Here is an 18,434-nt window from a genome sequence, read left to right on the forward strand (position 1 = left end):
ACGAGGTAGAAACTGCGAAAGCTGACCACTTTTACATTGGACTAGATTTTGATTGTTTGAATATTCAAAGGATTTTCTCCACCTCTAACAGACTTGTGACTTTAACAATTGACATTTGGTCACACCCTTCGAAACAAGACCACAATCAGTCAGGAAATAATATTATTTATAAACTGCAGTGGTTTAGCGAGTGGTAGCAAATCGAGTAAAATGGTATCACACATGTGTGGATAAAAATGATATCCACACGTGTGATATCATTTTTTAACCAATCACTTCGCAGAGTTTGCCATGTTTCAATGTTCAATAAGCCAAAGTAAATCGATATTAGGTCGAAACATCTTCGGATCTTCCTTGGCAATCTTCGGTAATTTTCGGAAAATGTTTGGAATTATTCGTACAAGCTTCGGACAACATTTTGAAAATTTTCGGAAATCTTCGGAAAATCGTCAAAAACATCGTAAAATAGGTTTATATAATAAACAGAATAATACATGGTTGCTTGGAGATATGAAATTTAACTTTTCGTGTTTAAATACGATAGTTCGCTGCGCTCACTCGTGAGCTATCCATTTGAACACTCGAAGATAAATTATATATCTCCGCGCAACCATGTATTATCCTCTATAAATGATAACGTTTCTTGGATATATTTGGCTAATATTGCAAAAGATTAGGTGAAAAGCAGTCATTCGACAATGCTAAATGAAGGAAACTGGTGTTTTATTTTTGTTTACTTGAATTGCTATAAAAATGTATCTAAATCTGTAAAAAAAAAAAACCTTCCTCAAAGAGAAAGTGACATCCTCTCTTAAAATACTAGACCTAAGAAATGCAGCATCAATATTGTTAGCAATACAGTAGGAATTATGTATAGATCCTACGTGGCTTACAAGACAGAAAGTTGTTAGATAAATCAAAACTATTTGTTCATTGATGAATTCTTCATTAAGAAATAAATGGCTTGTCTTAAAATTGGATTAAAAAGGGGTTCGACACTGGCATTATAAACTATATGTTTGCATTTTCGGTTACTGCTGTAACCTTCTTCACTGAGGTAAAAAATGTAGAGTATTATTTTAATAAATGGCATCCTTGTTGGGGGATGCCATTAATAATTTACATCTTTTAGCTGAAGAAGATTATGTTATAGTAACTGAACGTCCAAACATGGTTTATAAAACCAGTGTCAACACCTTTTAATCCATTTTTAACCATCCCTGCTACAAACCAAATATTTTTGGCTTGTCTTACCGGTACATTTTAAACATTAACATGTGAACTAGAAGGTCTTTACAATAAATATATACAACAGTTCAATTTCAGCAACACGTTTACACTAGCTGAAAGGACCTGTGTACAACATTACCTTCATTCTAGAAATATCTTAGACATTCTCGTCCCCAGATCCGCCTGTTCCTCTTGGCCAGCTAAGCCTGTGCACGAGAAACAAGTGGCTCTGGGGACACATGATTTGATTGGCTGGATGTTAACAAAAGGAGCAGCTAATCACATGAATCGATTAAAAATCCATTTTTATACAAGTTTAAAACGGTTGATTTGATTCGCTAGATTTGAAATTCCCTTTGTTAAAATGTAGCCAATCAAATCGCGTCCCCAGAGCTATTGTTTCTCGTGCACAGGCTCAACCGGCTCAGAGGGACAAGCGGCTCTGGGGATGAGAATGTATCTCAGAATAATAGTTGAGTAAGGTAGAAAAACATCAGAGGTTATAAACACCGCAAATTTGATAAAATAATGTTAAAACTTATGCTAACTTCTTAAAGTTAATTGCCATCCGGTACACAACTCCTAAAGGTGACTCATAATTGTTTAAACATTCCCGTCTTTGACATTCAAACTCAGCTACACTTATGACGCTAAGGATTAACTTTACAAAGAAATTTTAAGGTATTATCAATGAACATATTGAGGATGCCTTGACATTACGATTTGCTGTCATTTACTATATCAAACACTTGAGACAGTGTTTCATCAGGATATCCAAACACCAAGAAGAGGGTTGAAAATAGCACGTGCAGCGAAGTATTTTTGACAAAATTCGAGGTGTTTGGATAGCCAATGAAACACTGTCTCTGCAAGTATTTGATATAATTATCTTCTCACTTGAAACAAAAACTAGAGTAAACGGAGAAATACAATCGTAAAAAATCTATGCTAATTAAGACCAGGTATCCAAACCTTCTTCATGGTTATATGATTTTCTTTGTTTTAGCTTGATGAATTATTGAGTTTGAGAAGGCAATTAATCAAAAAGGTCAATGATAACCTTTTTCTGACCTTCTGAGACTAATATCAGCCACAGTAAATATATATCATAGATTTTTGCCAGCATCCCAAAGGGGCGAGGAGGGTTGGCTGAAGTTCAGGAGCCCCAAAGTTTTTGCTGTGGAGCCTAGAGCCCCATCATTTTGTTGCTTGGAGGTCTTAGCTGCAGAGCATGAAAACCTAAGCACTACTGATATGAACAGAGCTCAGAGCCTCATTTTTTTTTTTTTTTTTTTTTTTGGAGGGGGGGGGGGGGGGAGGGCTGAAGCCCTGGAGCCTGGCTTTTTAGGTCCTGAAGCCTAGTACAGTGCATGGTCCTTTCAACCCGGCCTTTGGGACCCTGTTATGGTGATTAGACAAAAATGGATCAAAAACACTGATTAGTTTTTTTTTTTAAGTTATTAGCCTCAAAAGGTCCAAAATAGGGTATCTTTGATTTCTTTTGATGCCAATTGGAACTGAGCATGTTAACTGATGATGTCTTAAATGGTTTACAGTGACATTTTTCTGCCACACCATTGAGCTTGCTGCAATAGAATGCCAAAGATAAGAAAGTCCAAACTATTATGGGCCATTAGTTGAGCTGCTGAGTTACGTAACCAGCAACTCAATATGTACACTTACAATACAGTGACCTTTTGCCACTTAGTATTTGCAAAACGATTTTCGCAATTAGTGAAAGGTAAAGAACTGAAGTGGTAACCACATCATGACATTCAAACAAATTAATTTATCAGGGTGTAAAGAAACTGGGTATTTCTTTGGGCAAGTTAGAACCATCGTGTGCAAGCCCCAAAGCCTTTCTCAGTTGCCTTACTTTATCTACCAACTAAAAAGTCCAAATATGTCACTTGCCGATCAGCAAATTCACTAGTCCCAGGCTATCGATCACACTTGATTTTCTTTGCACACCCTTGATTGGTTACTTCTGTTTACATTAATACTATACTCCAAATAACTATAATTAATATTTGAAAACTTCAGTACTTCGGAAACTGCATAAAGCTATAGCTAATGGGGTTTATATATATTTTTTCAACTTATAGTTCATTAAGATTCGTTATTTTGGCTGTTAGCGCACACTATGTGTACCTCATGTCAGTGAATCACTGTGTTTAAAGGAGAAGTTCATTCCAAAACGGCACCTTTTTTCTTCACGCCAATGAAAAGGTAATACATTAAGATATGTTACTCGCCAAAATTTCAGCTTCCAAAGAGTATTCAAAACCTATGAAATCCTTGTCTGAAGTGGTCTGAAAATTGATAACCGGCTGCTGCCATCTTGGAGTTAAAATTAGCAGCCAGCTGGCAATGTATGCGTGACATTAAGAGCTCAACTTTTACTCTCTTAGAGCTCAGTTTGCGCAAAATGATGCTGCAATAAACGGGCATTTCGAAAAACAAGCCAATACAAAATTAACAAGGAATGTCAAGTATTTAAACAATATTTAAACTTCCCGCTAAACTTCAGGTTGAGCTCTTTGACGTTACATATACATTGCCAGGCCGCCTAGTTACTCCAAGATGGCGGGGGCCAGTTCTCGATTTTCGGACTACCTCAGACAAGGGATTTCATAGGGTTTGAATACTCTTTGGACATACCTTTTAGTTAGCTTGAAGTAAAAGTGTCATTTAAAATGAGCTTCTCCTTTAATTGGCTGCTTAAACCTTTGTGTCACTAGTCCAAGGCAAATAAGTGGGGTGTTCTTCTTTACAGCCCTCTTCTCTGCAGTTGTCCATGGTTTTGCTTGTTGATAAGCAGGCAGGATGAGGAGCAAGGTCATCATTAAGACCACTAGAGTCCCCGTCTTCGGCCATGTCTAAAGGAAAAGTATGGATGGTTAGAACCTTGGAGAAACAATGCCAGTTACTGCATTAGCTGCTAAATGTCAGGAGTAAGCGACCGGAGAAGATGACTGAAATTCAGGCTAATAAAATCCCTTATTAGGAGACCAATCTGGTCGTGACTTTTTACCTGGTAGTTTAATATACATATGCATACGTACAGTACTAATATTTTTTAAACTATGCTTGCAGATAAAACTAGTACATATTAATGAATAATTATAAACCCACCTTTCACAACAGTACCATTGCATTCCTCAGTGGATGAAACATTCAAAGAACCGACTTGTATTGCTGTTTTGCTACCAGATTGTTCCATGTGCTTGTCGTTTAGCTCTGTCTCTACTGCTGGGTTAGTGTTGCCTTCCTTCATTTCGGCAACTCCGACATCACTGTCACGCAATTCAGCACTGCTGCTTGCATGAGTGAACAAGGTGAGCTTGTGGAAAACTGACAGGTAGACTGGCAGAAAGCAAAGCCCATGAAGAAGGCCAAGAAAGACCATGCTAAAGAACATCTTGAAAAAGATTTGAAATATCTCAGACTTGGATAAGGCTGTCATTCCAATTCCAACCAGAGTGCTGGCACCTAAACAAGATTTAATTTCAATATTAATAATAATTATAATGATAATGATAATGATAACGATAATAATAAAATGAATAATATTACTGACAAAAACAAGGGGCTTATTCATTCAAGGCATGATGGCCTAGATTATGGTTAGTACACCGGATTCTGGATGGAGTGAGTAGTCAGGGTTCGATAACTGGCAACCTGTCGTAAGACACAAAATTTACTCTCATAGCGCCTCTCTCCACCCAGGTATATAAATGGGTACTGGAAAATTAAATGCTGAAAGGTAGCCTGTTATGGACTGGCATCCCATCCAGGGGGAGTAAGGATGCTCACTGTACAGAAACTGGAGTTTTGCTTATACTTAGTTATATTACTACATGTTTATTTTATTGCTAAATTATCAGGGTACAGGGGGGTCACCACTGGAGGGAATTTTTTAAAGTCAGGCTGTGGGCTGTGGTGTGCTTTGAATAGGATTTTGCACATAAGTAAAAAAAAAAGGCATAATTAGATGTCTATTGGTAAATTAAAACAATGACTTGTCAACTGAAAGTCAAAATTCTTGAAACATGCCATACAGTGCACAATGGAAGGGTTCTTTATTGTGCTGTTCCAGAAAATACCCATACCCCAACCATGGAAGACTTTTTGGTTGTAACCTCTCAACCCTTTGGACATTCCATTTCAGCTTCATATCTTCTTTTAAAATATTTGGCTTGTGAGACCTCCCCTAAATTTTTAGTGATCTTCCATGGGGTGTGGATATGGATGTTATCTGGAACCACACATTCAAAGAGCTATGGACTCATAATTACTAGAGAATAACCAACTTATTTTTTGCAGTTCACTTGCATCTGAGATTTTAATGGGTGGCTTAGTTAAAAGGGTGGTAAATGGTCCATCAAAAAGGACGCATCTCACAAAATTTTAGACAAAATTCACGGTCTCACCATCTTAAATTTTTTTGCAACACCACCTCAGAGTCTTGATTGCTCAGTTAGCAAGACTAAAAAATCCCGCCACCTCAAAAACTTTTGAATTAACCACTAGCCAGCCCTTATTAGTTAATGTTGCTGTTGTTGTTGTTGTTTGAGTCTTACGAATGTGCGAGGCAGCGAGCAGCAAGGCATGCGAGGGGAGGCAGTGAGGCATGCGAGGCATAAATCCCTACTCCAAATAAAAAGGCTAACTGCAAGCTACCTAAGCTAACAGTAGGCTAACCGGAGTGCCATTTAGGCTAACCAAAGTGCTATTTAGGCTAACCGACATGGATCGCATGCCTTGCTGCCTCACACTTTGTGATGCATGACCCTTGGTTTTTTGTTGTTGTTGGCGTTGCTGCATACTGATTTACAACATCTTCTCAATACGCTTACCTCCTAATAGAACACTGGCTCCAACATGAGCAAGTGCTTGAATCACTCTCTTCTCAGCTGAGTTGCCTGGAGCAACCACAAAAGCATGAGCCACGTGCGCACTGTAGTCAACAGCAAAACCAATAGCCATGACCAGATTTATCATAGAAATTGAGTTAAGAGAGACACCCCACAACCACATCATGCCAAACAACTCAAAAATCAAAGACACAAAACCGAAGAAGACCAAGAAGGAAACACTTAGATTGACCAGGAAAGGCGCAGTAACAATGAGAATGGCCAGTGCGGCAATGGTCAGATTACGAATTGTTTCAGAGGCTATGACTGCATACTGTTCAAGGAAAATGAAGGACGCCGATGCAACATAAACAGGAAGCTTGGACTTGCTGGCAAGATCTTTACGTATGGATAACATGGCATCCTTTCTAAACACCGAGCTGGAGGAGCTTTTCATGAAACCAACCATGCGTGTGGCTTCGATATCACTCTCATTCTGTCCAAATTTGATGTCTTCTTTAAAATAACTGTATTGAGATGTGCTCAGGAAACTTTTCAAGCTGCTTGTGAAGCTATGACCATTGCAAGTTTTGTTTTGCTCTCTACAGTACTTTGAGAATGCGCCCATCCATGTAATTGTATCCCTCTCATAGTATTTGTTCTCTGCCACAATTTTAGAAAGCTTGTTAACTTCATTTTGGATAGACAACTCCTGGTACTCCGCATTTCCACTCAAAACAACACTGATTTCTGTGGGAAGTGTGAAATATTTACGTTCCATTTTGATGAAGGCTTTGTAGTAAGAATCTTCTTTGGCTAACAAAGATCGGTCAAATTCTTGATCTAGATGAATAGTAGCATATATACCTGCTGCTAATAAGCCAAGTGAGATAAACACGACCATTGCCTTTGTTCTGGGACGCATAAGGAACTTTCCCCACCTTTCCATCAATTTGTTTGACACCTGAGGGTGTGGCTCATCCCACGGAGGCTGCCCCTCTTTTGGGTCAGGTGCGTAACACACTGGAAGACAGTTACGCCGATTTGCTTTTATTCTTCGCACATCAAAGGATAGTAAAGCTACAAATACAGTCACAATCATGAGAAATGCAAAGCTGATTGTTAAAGCAGCATAAGTGCAGAAGTAACTGATGGATGGAAACTGAGAAAACGTACTCACAGCAAAGGCTACCAGATCAGTTAACGTTGTCATGGTAATAGTTACACCAGTACCAGACATAACCTTCTGCAATGTCACAGGCACTTTCAAATGACGCTCTTGGCGATCCAAATAATCAACAATGATAAACATATCATCAAGACCAATGCCAATAACAAGGAAGGGTAGGACACCCACAATACTTATAAAAGGAGTTTGTATCATCATTGCTAGAGAAAACCCAGCTAGGATACCAAGACCAACAGAAAAGGTACCACCAAGTGCAAGCAAAGAGTGTCCGGTTAGTGGGTTACGAAAAAGTTTTCCAACCATGAAACTTGCAAACTGCAACATGACAGTAAAAGTAAGCGCAAACCAACGAATGTCAGATGAGCTGCTTGCAGCAATTGCATCATCTAAGCTTTTCTCTGCAGAAATGTAAAGTGTCACACTTGTCAAGTCATCCCGGAGAGTTAAAAGTTTTTTGAGAAATAAATCTTCCCAGGCTTCAACTTGTTTCCTTTCTTCATCACTGTTTGGCTCATTGACAAAGTATGTTACCTTTAATGCATTTGCACTCAAGACTTCATTGGTGGACATGTTTTTGCTTATGGCAGCAAACATTTTATGCATGTTAAGGCAAGATGGACGACCATTACTCATTACAAGCCCTGGACAGGTGAAAGCCTTAGTGATTTTTCCCGTGATATTAACAAAGTTTGCCTCACTGAACTTAAAAAGTTCTAAAGGATTAACAGCCATGCAGTCCTCTTTTGATTTTGCCTTAGATCCTGACCTTGTTGAACAGATGTCAGTGTAACCTGTCAAATTTTCAATAGCCTTGTGTACCTGTAGTGCTTCTTTGAGGTACTTAACACCAAGGACATCTTCTCCATGTTTAGGAGCCATGATGACCTGCTCTTGGCGAAGTTTCAATGAAAAGAATTTATTTGCTTTATTCAGGTCTTGAATAGCTTTGCTGTTCTGGGGCACAAAAAGCTTAGCTGCTCGGTTTTCAGGGCTTATCCATAAGAATCCAATCGAACACACCCCAACAATCAAAATGGCAACTGCTATGGTGGTAAAAGGACGATTGCTTATTATCTGTCCCATTGCACCAAAGAGTTTTTCCAGAATGTTGTGGACCCAGTTGCAGAAAGACAACCATGTTGAATAAACGCTATGACAGCTGAGGTTAGAAGACCTAAATAAACAAGGGGAGAAAACAAAAACAAAAACAAAAACACTTCATTAGACATACGAAAGAGCTACTATCCATCGTTGAGACACTGTTTATCAGTAGAGTACCCGGTACCCGGTACATCGCAGCTACAATATTTTGTATGAATCACTGTTTTCAAACAAAATGATTTACAATGCAATGTTGCATGTAGAAAAGTAAATGTATATAAAGAACAATTCTGAAAACATCTAAGATGAATAATGCATTGATGTTTATTTAGTATTGCGTACACAAACTATCATCACCTGATCACCGTCAGTGTCGGCTGTAATAAAGAGGTTAGTTTGTACGAATTTGCTTCCTGGGGCCAACCCTGGTAAAAATTTGACCGCAATCGCGATCACACCGTGATGGCCGCAATTGCGTCGCGATTTTGATGCAACCGCAGTGCAATCATGCGCGACGCGATTGTAAGTGAGTGCAATCGGGCCGCTAAGTGGTAATCGCGGCGGCCAAAAACGTGGCGCAAATCGTACTGCGATTGTAGCGCAATCGCACCGCGAAGTGGGAATCGCGGCAGCCAAAAACGCGGCGCAAATCGTACCGCAAAGTGGGAATCGCGGCAGCCAAAAACGCAGCGCGATCGTGGTAAAATTTTTTACAAGGGAATTTTAGACTTAGTGTCCATTGTCCGTATTAGAAAGGGTCCGTATTATAGAGGGTTTTGAAAGAAAATATAGGAGAATTTTGTCAGGACATCGGAAATGATCTGTAATAGGGAGGTGTCCGTATTAGAGAGGTGTCTGTAATTTGAATGTACTCTTGGTTCAGTGAACCAAATTACAGAGACAGCTTCCGATCTTGGACCCAAACAACCCCGCCTTCCCCTGCTTCTAAGCCCCTAGGTTATAAGCCTTATATTTGTCTGCTACCAAAAAAAATACCTGTTACAAGCTTTCCTGGATAAAAGTCATCCCCTACCCAACTTTTTTCATATTGTGTAGTTCCAGAAAATATCCATAACCCCGCCACGGAAGGCTTTTTGTTTTGCACCCCCCTCCCCCCCCCAGGAATTTCCGTTCCAGAGGGTCTGTGAGGCCCCCCCCCCCCCAGAAATTTCCAATATTTTTAAACACCCTTTAAAATTCGAAATTGCTTTGTAGTTTAAAATGTAGGACGATTGTAACAATCTAGTTGTATCCTTAGCATTGGGACACTAAATAAAGTCGGCAGAAACGTTTAATACGTGCGTGATTATCACTTGTAAATCAGAAATCAGTATGTAAACATGTAGCTTCAAAACTTCATTCACACCGCTAGAATATTTTTTTAATTAGTTTAAAGCCTGGGCCTTTTTATTTCTTTCACTGTTAGTCATTAATTTACTAGAAGATATGTTACAATTTCTGCGAACATTTCCTGGCACAAAAGTTGGCAAAATTTGCATATATGTCAAAAGTAATTTGAAACCTTTCGAATAAACTCCATCGTAAATAAACGTAACACAACGCCGCACGCAAGTATCCAATTTAGGTTCTTTCATACACATTTAACTGCGCTTTTCAAAAGAAAATTAAATGACAGAGTGAACTTTAAGGTTTAATATTTGCGTTCTAAATCATAACACAAACAATCGTACGCGTGACACACATGCTTCATGATCGTTTGATCGCAGGTTATGCTTCAATGTTTGTCCATGTTGATTTGGCAGGACCGCGCTATAAACTCCAACTCGGCTACCTCTAGTTCGATTGCAGGGCTAGCTAACTTAAAGAGAAAACAGAAAAAAATAAAGCTTATGTATAACCTCATCTCAATATTCGGGAGCAATGATTTTTGTTTGAAAACAACGTAGGTAAGTATGTTTTTCTACTTCAGATCGATAGCACGTTGCTTTTAGTACTTTATAAGTGGTTCGTCACCCTTTGGAAGAACTAGCTTCACAAGAACCCCCCTCTCCCTCGGAAATTACGGCCTTTGAACCCCCCCTCCCCCTCGGAATTTCCAGTGGCCTTCCATGGGGGGGTCATGGATATTTTCTGGAACTACACATTAACTCCTACATCATCTCAGAACATTGTATTTAGTACTGAAACAGGCAGCAATTGCGGATAGTGCGTATTAAAACATTAAAGACAGTTTCTGCTAAACATTCTAGCAATATAAAAGGCACGACTAACTGGTTAATTACCAAAAAGAATTCATAGCAATATGGTAACATTTTGAATACAAAGATCTCTTCGAGATACCGACTATTTTGCATCAAGTATGAGTAGAAGGTTTATCCTGTGCATTGTTCTTCGAACATATCATGGATGAATTGAATTGTCTTTTAAAGAATTAATAAACTAACAGTTTCTTTGCAGTTCAGTTCAAGCATTTTTTTTTTTATCTTCGCGGGGGAAATGCTATATTTGTCAGTAGCGACGGCTGGCGCTTTGCGACTCATATACACTGTACTGTGGCTTGGTTAAAAATAGTAAACTTTGTCGATTGCCTTTTATCGAAAATTATAGTTGTTTCCTTTCGAGTTGGAAAGATTTCTACTCGGCCTAATGCAGGGTTCCTGCACGACAGAAAGTTCACGAAGATGTGCAAATGTCCCTGAGTCTCGGACATTCTGGAATGTCTGATGCTCAAAACAATAAAATAATAGTAATTGTAAGCATTTTTATGAGGCTTGAAATTAAGTTTCTCAGGAGTGCTTCAGAATTTAATCACAGGGTCACTTAGCAGACCTCTCAAGTCTCATGACTTTGCCGTGAGACTCGTGCTTTTTAGTTCAATCTCACAGTCTCATGATGAGACACAAAAATCACAAGATAAACAGAGTCACAAGCTGTTCCTTGTGTAATGTCATTTTTTGGCTTACTAAGGCGATTCTCTTGTGCCAATTCTGTGTAAATCCGTAGTCAGTAAAAGTACTTATTAGTTTGTTCCCTATAAGACGCACAATCGATGACCATATATATAGGAGACACATTAAGCTGTAAAAATAACGTTAATTTTTGTGTTGCTAAAACAGGAAACAAACACTTTCCCTTGATAAGCACCTGGTTTTGGTTATTTTTGGTCATCAGTTGATCATTCTCCCGGTTTTTACTAAAATCTCCCGATTTTTTGACCTCAATCTCCAGATTTCTGGTTCATTGAGGTTAAGAGGTCTGACTTAGGGAATCCATCTTAATCAGAGTGGCTTCCTTACAACCATTACAGCTCATTTTCCCCTCCCACCCAGGGATGTCGCTAAGGGCCAGCTGCCAGCTAATTTCACCGACTAAAAGAGAACTAAAATCCAGCTGAAATTTCACATGAAAACAAAGACTTAGGTAAACATTTAGAGCTTCCAAAGCCAGATGGGCTTGTTGATGAGCCGGCTTAGTGTTTTCTTAGCTACATCCTCGCCCACCCAACCCAGTATTAGCTACCTACCCCAAACTCCTTACAAAACCTACACAGAATTATAATTATACCAACCCTGAAGCAGATGTAGAGGCAGCTTCTTTTATATCACTTTCATTTGTTATCTGAGTGTTCTTTTTCACAGCTGATCCCATCATGTTCAGATACTGACTGTTTAAGGCTTCTAACTGTGATGACAAAAGACAAAAAAAAACACATTTCATTTGCTTTTGCTTGTATAGTACCTGACTCTCAACTTAGGTGAATAAACGGATAATTATACTGGTGAATTTATCCTGAGTGGGGCCCTCTGATGGACTAGCCTTCCATCTAGGAGGGAGTAAAAATACTCCTAACTCTTAATGTTATGGGAACCAGGATAAGTTTTAGGTTGATGAGCCCTAAGCTCGACACAGACTTTCCCCATTTAGCGTCCCCATCTCAGACTACAAGGACAAAATTGGAACCCCATAAATACTGACCGATTAGCTATATAGCTTCAACAGCTGACCAGTTAGCTCTGTTGGTAGAGCTCCAGACTTTGCAGGAGGTCTCAGGTTTGAGTCCTGCATCAGACCAACACTGGGCCTTAAAATAGCTGAGGAGAATATGCTGCCTTTGCAATATTGACAACTACAAATGGTTAGATTTTCAAGTCTTCTCATATATAAGGATGGTGTTCTCCTACATCTTCAGTGTTATGGTCAGCAGGGGACATTAAAGAACCCACACTCTCATCATAAAGAGTAGGGCACTGCGATCGGAGTGTTGGTCTTAAAATACCCGTTGTACCATTGTACAATTACAAGTGACTAAAGCAACTACATATACATGACCAATGCATAATGCAAGTATGCATCTAAAATGCAAGAAATATTTTACTGCAACCAAATGCAGACTAAGTAATAAACAAGTGCTTAAACCAGCACGCCCAGACCTTCATTAACATAGCTAAAAGAACTCACAGCTAAAAACTAACATCTATACATGCTAAAAATTATACTGAAATCATTAAACCATAAACAGCTTATAACTACAGATGGTGTAGTGTATGCATCAAAAATTGCAAGAGCTGATGCATTAAATAGCTGACTTTCTGGATAGGGAATAGAAAATATGTAATGGTCTCCAAAAGCTGCTTATCACCTGAGAAATAAAATCACCGCAAAAACCCCATGAAATTAAAGTGCATGAACAATAGGTGTCCCAAACATAACATGACATAAAATTAAGTGACTCACATTATGTTAACAATCATTACCACTGAGCAAGTGGATAGTGGAGTTTACTTTGAAGATGTGATAGACTCATTGCCATGCAGGGCTGCAAATATTTTTTTTCACAGGACATTTGTCCTAGAAAGACACCATCTTGGTCAGACAAAACAAAATTTTGGTCAGACATCACCAAAACAAAAGGTTGAATTTTGCCCATTGTTGCCGTAAAATGATTTACGATCAAAAAATTTTATCCGGACATCATGTCCGATCACACTTGGGATTTTGTCGGACATGAGCAAATTGTGGTCAACCAATGTCCGATGACTGACTGTTATTTGCAGCCCTGCCATGGTAACACGACTGGCTGTACATATGCGTTTAAAAGATATTATTTCTTCATTTCTTCTGTTTGTTACCGGGGGTAGTTTGATCGAACTCCATGCTAGCCAATTCAACAATCATTGTTAGCGGAGCTTCACAGCGGCCCAAAGGGCCGCAGAGCAGAGACCCATAACCATAGAAAGTCCACAGAAATAGGAAAATCATGGATTTGAGTTTCCATGGTCATGACATGGCTAACAGCTTAGCTCGCGAGCATATACGTACATGTACATCTGCACGTACGTCGTGCACTCTAGATATATATTAACCCTAACCTCTTTGATACTGGGCATCCAAGTTATGGTCAATTGACAGCTGTCAATAAAGGGGTCCACTGACCAGTATCACATGACCATATCACAGGCTCAGGTGTATAACTCATCGAGGTCACGTGTTTTTTAAAGTTGACCACTGACCAAAAAATGGTTTTTTTATTGGATCGTGGGTTCAAGTCCTAATTTTTTTCCCTATCTATGGTTGGTGAATTCAGATATTTAGATAAAGGGCAAAGTAAATTACCGGGGAGCTCCACTTTTAGGCTTGGTTAAATCTATTTAATACACTTTTCAGTAAAACCACAATATGCCTTGAATATTTAAATTTGCTGTGATGCTTTGAACTGTTCATACCCACCCCCCTCCTCCCAACCCCTAAAAGGGAATATCTGGGTGAATGTTCCCTTTGCGGGGATATATCATAAACTGTTCTAGTATAGGCACCACAGCAAATTTATGAAATCTTCAAGGGGTATTGTGGTTTCACTAAAAACCGTAAAAACAATAACAACAAAAATCGATCCGTGACATTGACATGTTTTAGCAAAAAAACAATTAAGCTTATAAAGCTTAAGTTTTTGATAGAAATATGCTAATATTTTACCTGGCACTGAAGAAAACTTCGGTACAGTGATCAAAGAGTCGTCAAACACTGATTAGCATGCACTGGTGAAACCAACATTATGTTTTCTGTGTTTTCAAGATGTATAAAGAACTGTAGGCGTCTTTCTTAACCACTCCATGGGCATGCTGTACGTAAGCATTTACGATATAAATTAACGTCTTGTTTTTTTGCGTCCATCGGGGAATCATCAAGTTTTGTTTCCCATTTTTTAACTTTGAGTGCAATCCTGCTGTATACTTTGATGAACATGAGCTTTCCCAAACGACGCACAACATTTCTGTTAACAACGAGGACGATGGAGGCCCAATATGAAATTGTCGACATTTGCCGTCGCCATTTTCAATTCCATGCGAAATGAAATTAAAGACGGCTGCACGCACACGTCGCTGGCTTAAGCCTGGTTCACACTAGCAACATGCAAAAAACACCTCACGTTGACGTTTTATGTCACCAGTGTGAACAACATAACATAAAGACATAGTTGGAACATAATGACATAAGCATAACGACATAAGGAAAGAACTGAACTTTTCTTTATGTCGTTATGTCCATGTCGTTATGTCGTTATATCCGGCTAGTGTGAACCAGGCCTTACAGATCCAATCAGATTGCAGAATTGATCAAGACATGACATATTGCTACGAGTTGGTTTCATTTGGGTCATTCAATTTCACTCTCATACATCCCAGGTGTAGTAGAAAATTATGTATAATATTCTTCAATTGTTCCTGATTATGGCTCCTCTAATGCCGATTACAAAAAGAAACTATTCTTGCTTCCAGATGTGCATCTCAGAAATATTTTTTCGCAGTTTACTACGTGCTGTTTGAACAACTAAAAGCAAATTTTCGAAAGACTTCACCATTTGAATGAAAAATAAACATATGTACCAATTTGGATGAATTTGCAAGTACAATCAGAGAATCCTGACGTATGTTTTTAGCGGTCGGTATAAAACGCAGACCATGCAGACTGCAGACTGCAGACTGCAGACCGTGCACACGGTGCAGAACTTCGAACTGAACTTTAGGGGGAGTTTCATTAAGTAGTTGTCAATCAAATTATGAACTTCGAAACGAAATTGTAAATATCACGTGACGCGAAGTTGAAAGGTTGAGGAGTTCGCAAGTTAAGAAGAAGTTCGTCCAGTTTGTTTAATTTGGTGAAATGAATCCGTTCACGGTACATTAAGGAAAGGCAATTTCAAGTCCAGGAAGGCAGGAAATCATCTAAAGTTGGCTTCAAGGTCAAAGATTATTTTATTTAGCTTCCAGCTTGTTGAGTTTTCTTCTACTGTCAGAGAGCGCGTTACACTGTAAACATTGGAACATTTTAAGTTACAGGTAAAACAAACTGGTCGGATATAGCAGTCTATTTAATTTGTTAAGTTCAGGTTTCTAGTTCAATTTTATAACGTAAACAAATGCTTCGGTTGGTAGTTATGCTTTGGGAATACAGGGTTTTCTTGAGAAATCCCCCCAAATTTTTTACACTGTCCTTAATAATAAAATATAAGTAATTCGTAAATAAATACACATTTCAATTGTTCCAAAGCAAGTGTTGTTTTTTAGTAAAAAAAATTTAACCAAAGCTTATTTTTTTGCAAATACAAATTATTTCAGAGGAACAGAGTTTATTACCAACAGACAGATGGCGTGACTTGCGTGGTGTGTAAACACAGAAGTATAACGACACGGAATTGAAAAGTTCTGGTTTTCACAGATTTTCCAAACTGATGTGGCGAGTATTCAAGAAGGAAAACGTTTTTTTCTCTTTAGAAGACTTTTACGGCACACACAAACAGTTTTTTTATATGTAAACTGGTTTATCTGTTGAAATTTTTCCCTTTGAAACTGTACACAGTAGAACTTGTAATCTATTTTTAGTCGGTTGTCGGGTGACATTGGGAAAACTGGTTGTTAGTAATCCGCGTAACGGCGGAACGCGGAACGGCGGAACGGCGTAACGGCGTAACGAGAAACGGCGGAACGAGATTTTTTTTCTGTTTTTTTTTCTTCTTTTTTTAACAAACAAGCCAACAAACAAACAGTAAATATATCTCACAAAATAAAGGGCATGCATATCTTTTTTATGCTTCGAGGTCGATCTAGAGCCAGGATGTCAAGTTTATTTCGAGTGAGGATATCAAGGAGAAGCGCGACTGCTCTTCGGACATGCTCGCCCCAATCGAGACACTGGAAACGTACAAAGTCCAAGCAAGTCAACAAAGCCTTTGACACAAAAAAATAGAAGTGCCTGATAAGTTACTAATTTTGTAAGACAAAAAAAAAAGAACAGAAATGAAAAGCCCACAACAAGGTTTTTTTTCAGTTGGTCACCCAGCCAAGTACTAACCCCGCCCAACAGGGCTTAACTTCGGCGATCGGACAAGAACCGTTGTTTTCCATGTGGTATCAGAACGAGCGCGTAAATCAGTTCATAAAAGTTAAGTCCAGTTTTAGCAGGAAAGTGCCAAATTGTCCATAAGATCCATTTAAACTAGGTATTCCTTTTTTTCTCTATTTGCAAGACTCTTTATAACCCTTTGTCTCGTCTGAAACTGATACCACAAGGAAAGCATTGGTTTTCGTCCGATCGCCGAAGTTAAGCCCTGTTGTGCGGGGTTAGTACTTGGATGGGTGACCAACTGAAAATACCCCTTATTGCGGGCATTTCATTTTCTTTCTTTCGTTTTCTTACGAAATCAGCAATTTTTCAGGCCCTTGTATTTTTTCCAACGGGTTCGTTGACTTGATTCGACTTTGTACGTTTCATTGTCTCGATTGGGGCGAGAAAGCCCGAAGGGCAGTCGCGCTTTTTGAAATCCTCACTCGAAATAAACTCGAAATCCTGGCTCTAGATCGACCTCGAAAGAAAAAGAAGATATGCATGCCCTTTATTTTGTGACATATATTTACTGTTTGTTTGTTGATTTGTTTGTTTAAAAAAAAAAAAAAAAAAAAAAAAAAAAAACAGAAAAAAAATCTCGTTCCGCCGTTTCTCGTTACGCCGTTCCGCGTTCCGCCGTTACGCGGATTACTAACAACCGGGAAAACTCAGTTGTAACACTCACAAACCATTTTCAGGGCAGCCTTGCTTTTTAGTCCGTTGATGTCCTGCCTTACTGCATGGACTTGGGATTGTTTTTAGCCTTTTTGCTGTACTGGGAACGGATTCATTTCACCAAATTAAACAAACTGGACAAACTTCTTCTCAACTTGCGAACTCCTCGACCTTTCAACTTCGCTGCACGTGAAATTCACAATTTCGTTTCGAAGTTCGTAATTTGATTGACAACTACTTAATGAAATTCCCCCTAAAGTTCGAAGCGAACTTCGCGAATTTCAAACAAACTTCGGAAACCGTTTGTGAAAAGTTTTGTGAAACACAATGTAAAAAAAGAAGAAAAAAAAATTACTCAGTCTGCACGGGCTGCTCAACAGAAATTGTTGTTGTTGTTGTGTTGTTCTCTCTGTATCTCTCCAGCTACGCAACCGTTGCAGTGCTCGGTAGACGCAGAGGTCGCCTGAATTTTAGCTTCCTTCCATTTTATATCAGAAAAAAAGAAAGACAAATGTACTTGTACCATTCTAAAATAACCACGACATAAAATTCTTCACAAGAGGTCCAGAAAGGCGCGGAAATATATATCTAAAAGTCTCGCATAATTTGCTGCTTTCGCTATATTTCCGACAGTAAACAGACACTACCTCACTCGCTCGTTTTGTCCTTTTTTACTTACCTTTCTTGTTTTTTTTTTCTTTTCAGTAAAAGTTTCATCAAGGGGCAGTGCAGCGATGAACCACAGCCATGCGCGTCGGCAAAAAAGCGCTCATCTATGCGTTTTCAGCAACAGGCATTTCTCTTATAATCTCGACTACAGTTGACCAGCGGCTGAAGTTCGTTTACTTCCTGATTGTCGAGAACGTGCACAGTAGCATTCGTTAGTCGACGATAAGTAAACATGTCAATCGCCAGTTTGAATCGATTCCAAAAGGGCCTTTGGGATGACCTTGTCAGTTCAGGGGTTGCTTCCAGACACACATAAAAGCACGCGCTTCTTCTCCGTTTACTAGGCGGGTTCATTGACAGCTGTCAGTAAA

At 39.0% G+C, this 18,434-nt stretch overlaps 1 protein-coding gene across 1 annotated transcript; it reads right to left on the minus strand.

Annotated features, from left to right (window-relative positions):
- Positions 1–716: 716 nt before the first annotated feature.
- On the minus strand, positions 717–18,179 carry LOC144646317 (patched domain-containing protein 3-like). The gene is made up of 5 exons (XM_078505864.1): positions 18,074–18,179; positions 11,906–12,018; positions 6,090–8,449; positions 4,366–4,722; positions 717–4,109 (listed from the first exon to the last, which is right to left on the minus strand). The coding sequence occupies exons 2-5, from the start codon at positions 11,986–11,988 to the stop codon at positions 3,952–3,954; spliced, it is 2,958 nt and encodes a 985-aa protein (XP_078361990.1). The 5' UTR covers positions 11,989–12,018; positions 18,074–18,179; the 3' UTR covers positions 717–3,951.
- Positions 18,180–18,434: the final 255 nt, after the last annotated feature.

This window comes from Oculina patagonica, chromosome 3 (genome assembly GCF_052425735.1).
Source record: "Oculina patagonica isolate OP01 chromosome 3, crgOcupat, whole genome shotgun sequence".
NCBI classification, from domain to species: Eukaryota; Metazoa; Cnidaria; class Anthozoa; order Scleractinia; family Oculinidae; genus Oculina; species Oculina patagonica.

What these genes read in the sequence shown, in the direction of transcription:
- LOC144646317 (XM_078505864.1), bottom strand. Translation starts at nt 11,988, where the DNA reads ATGATGGGATCAGCTGTGAAAAAGAACACTCAGATAACAAATGAAAGT. An exon ending in AGCCAGTGTTCTATTAGGAG is followed by an intron (nt 4,723 to 6,089) that starts GTAAGCGTATTG and finishes AATCTTGTTTAG; the next exon opens with GTGCCAGCACTCTGGTTGGA. An exon ending in CAATGGTACTGTTGTGAAAG is followed by an intron (nt 4,110 to 4,365) that starts GTGGGTTTATAA and finishes CTTTTCCTTTAG; the next exon opens with ACATGGCCGAAGACGGGGAC.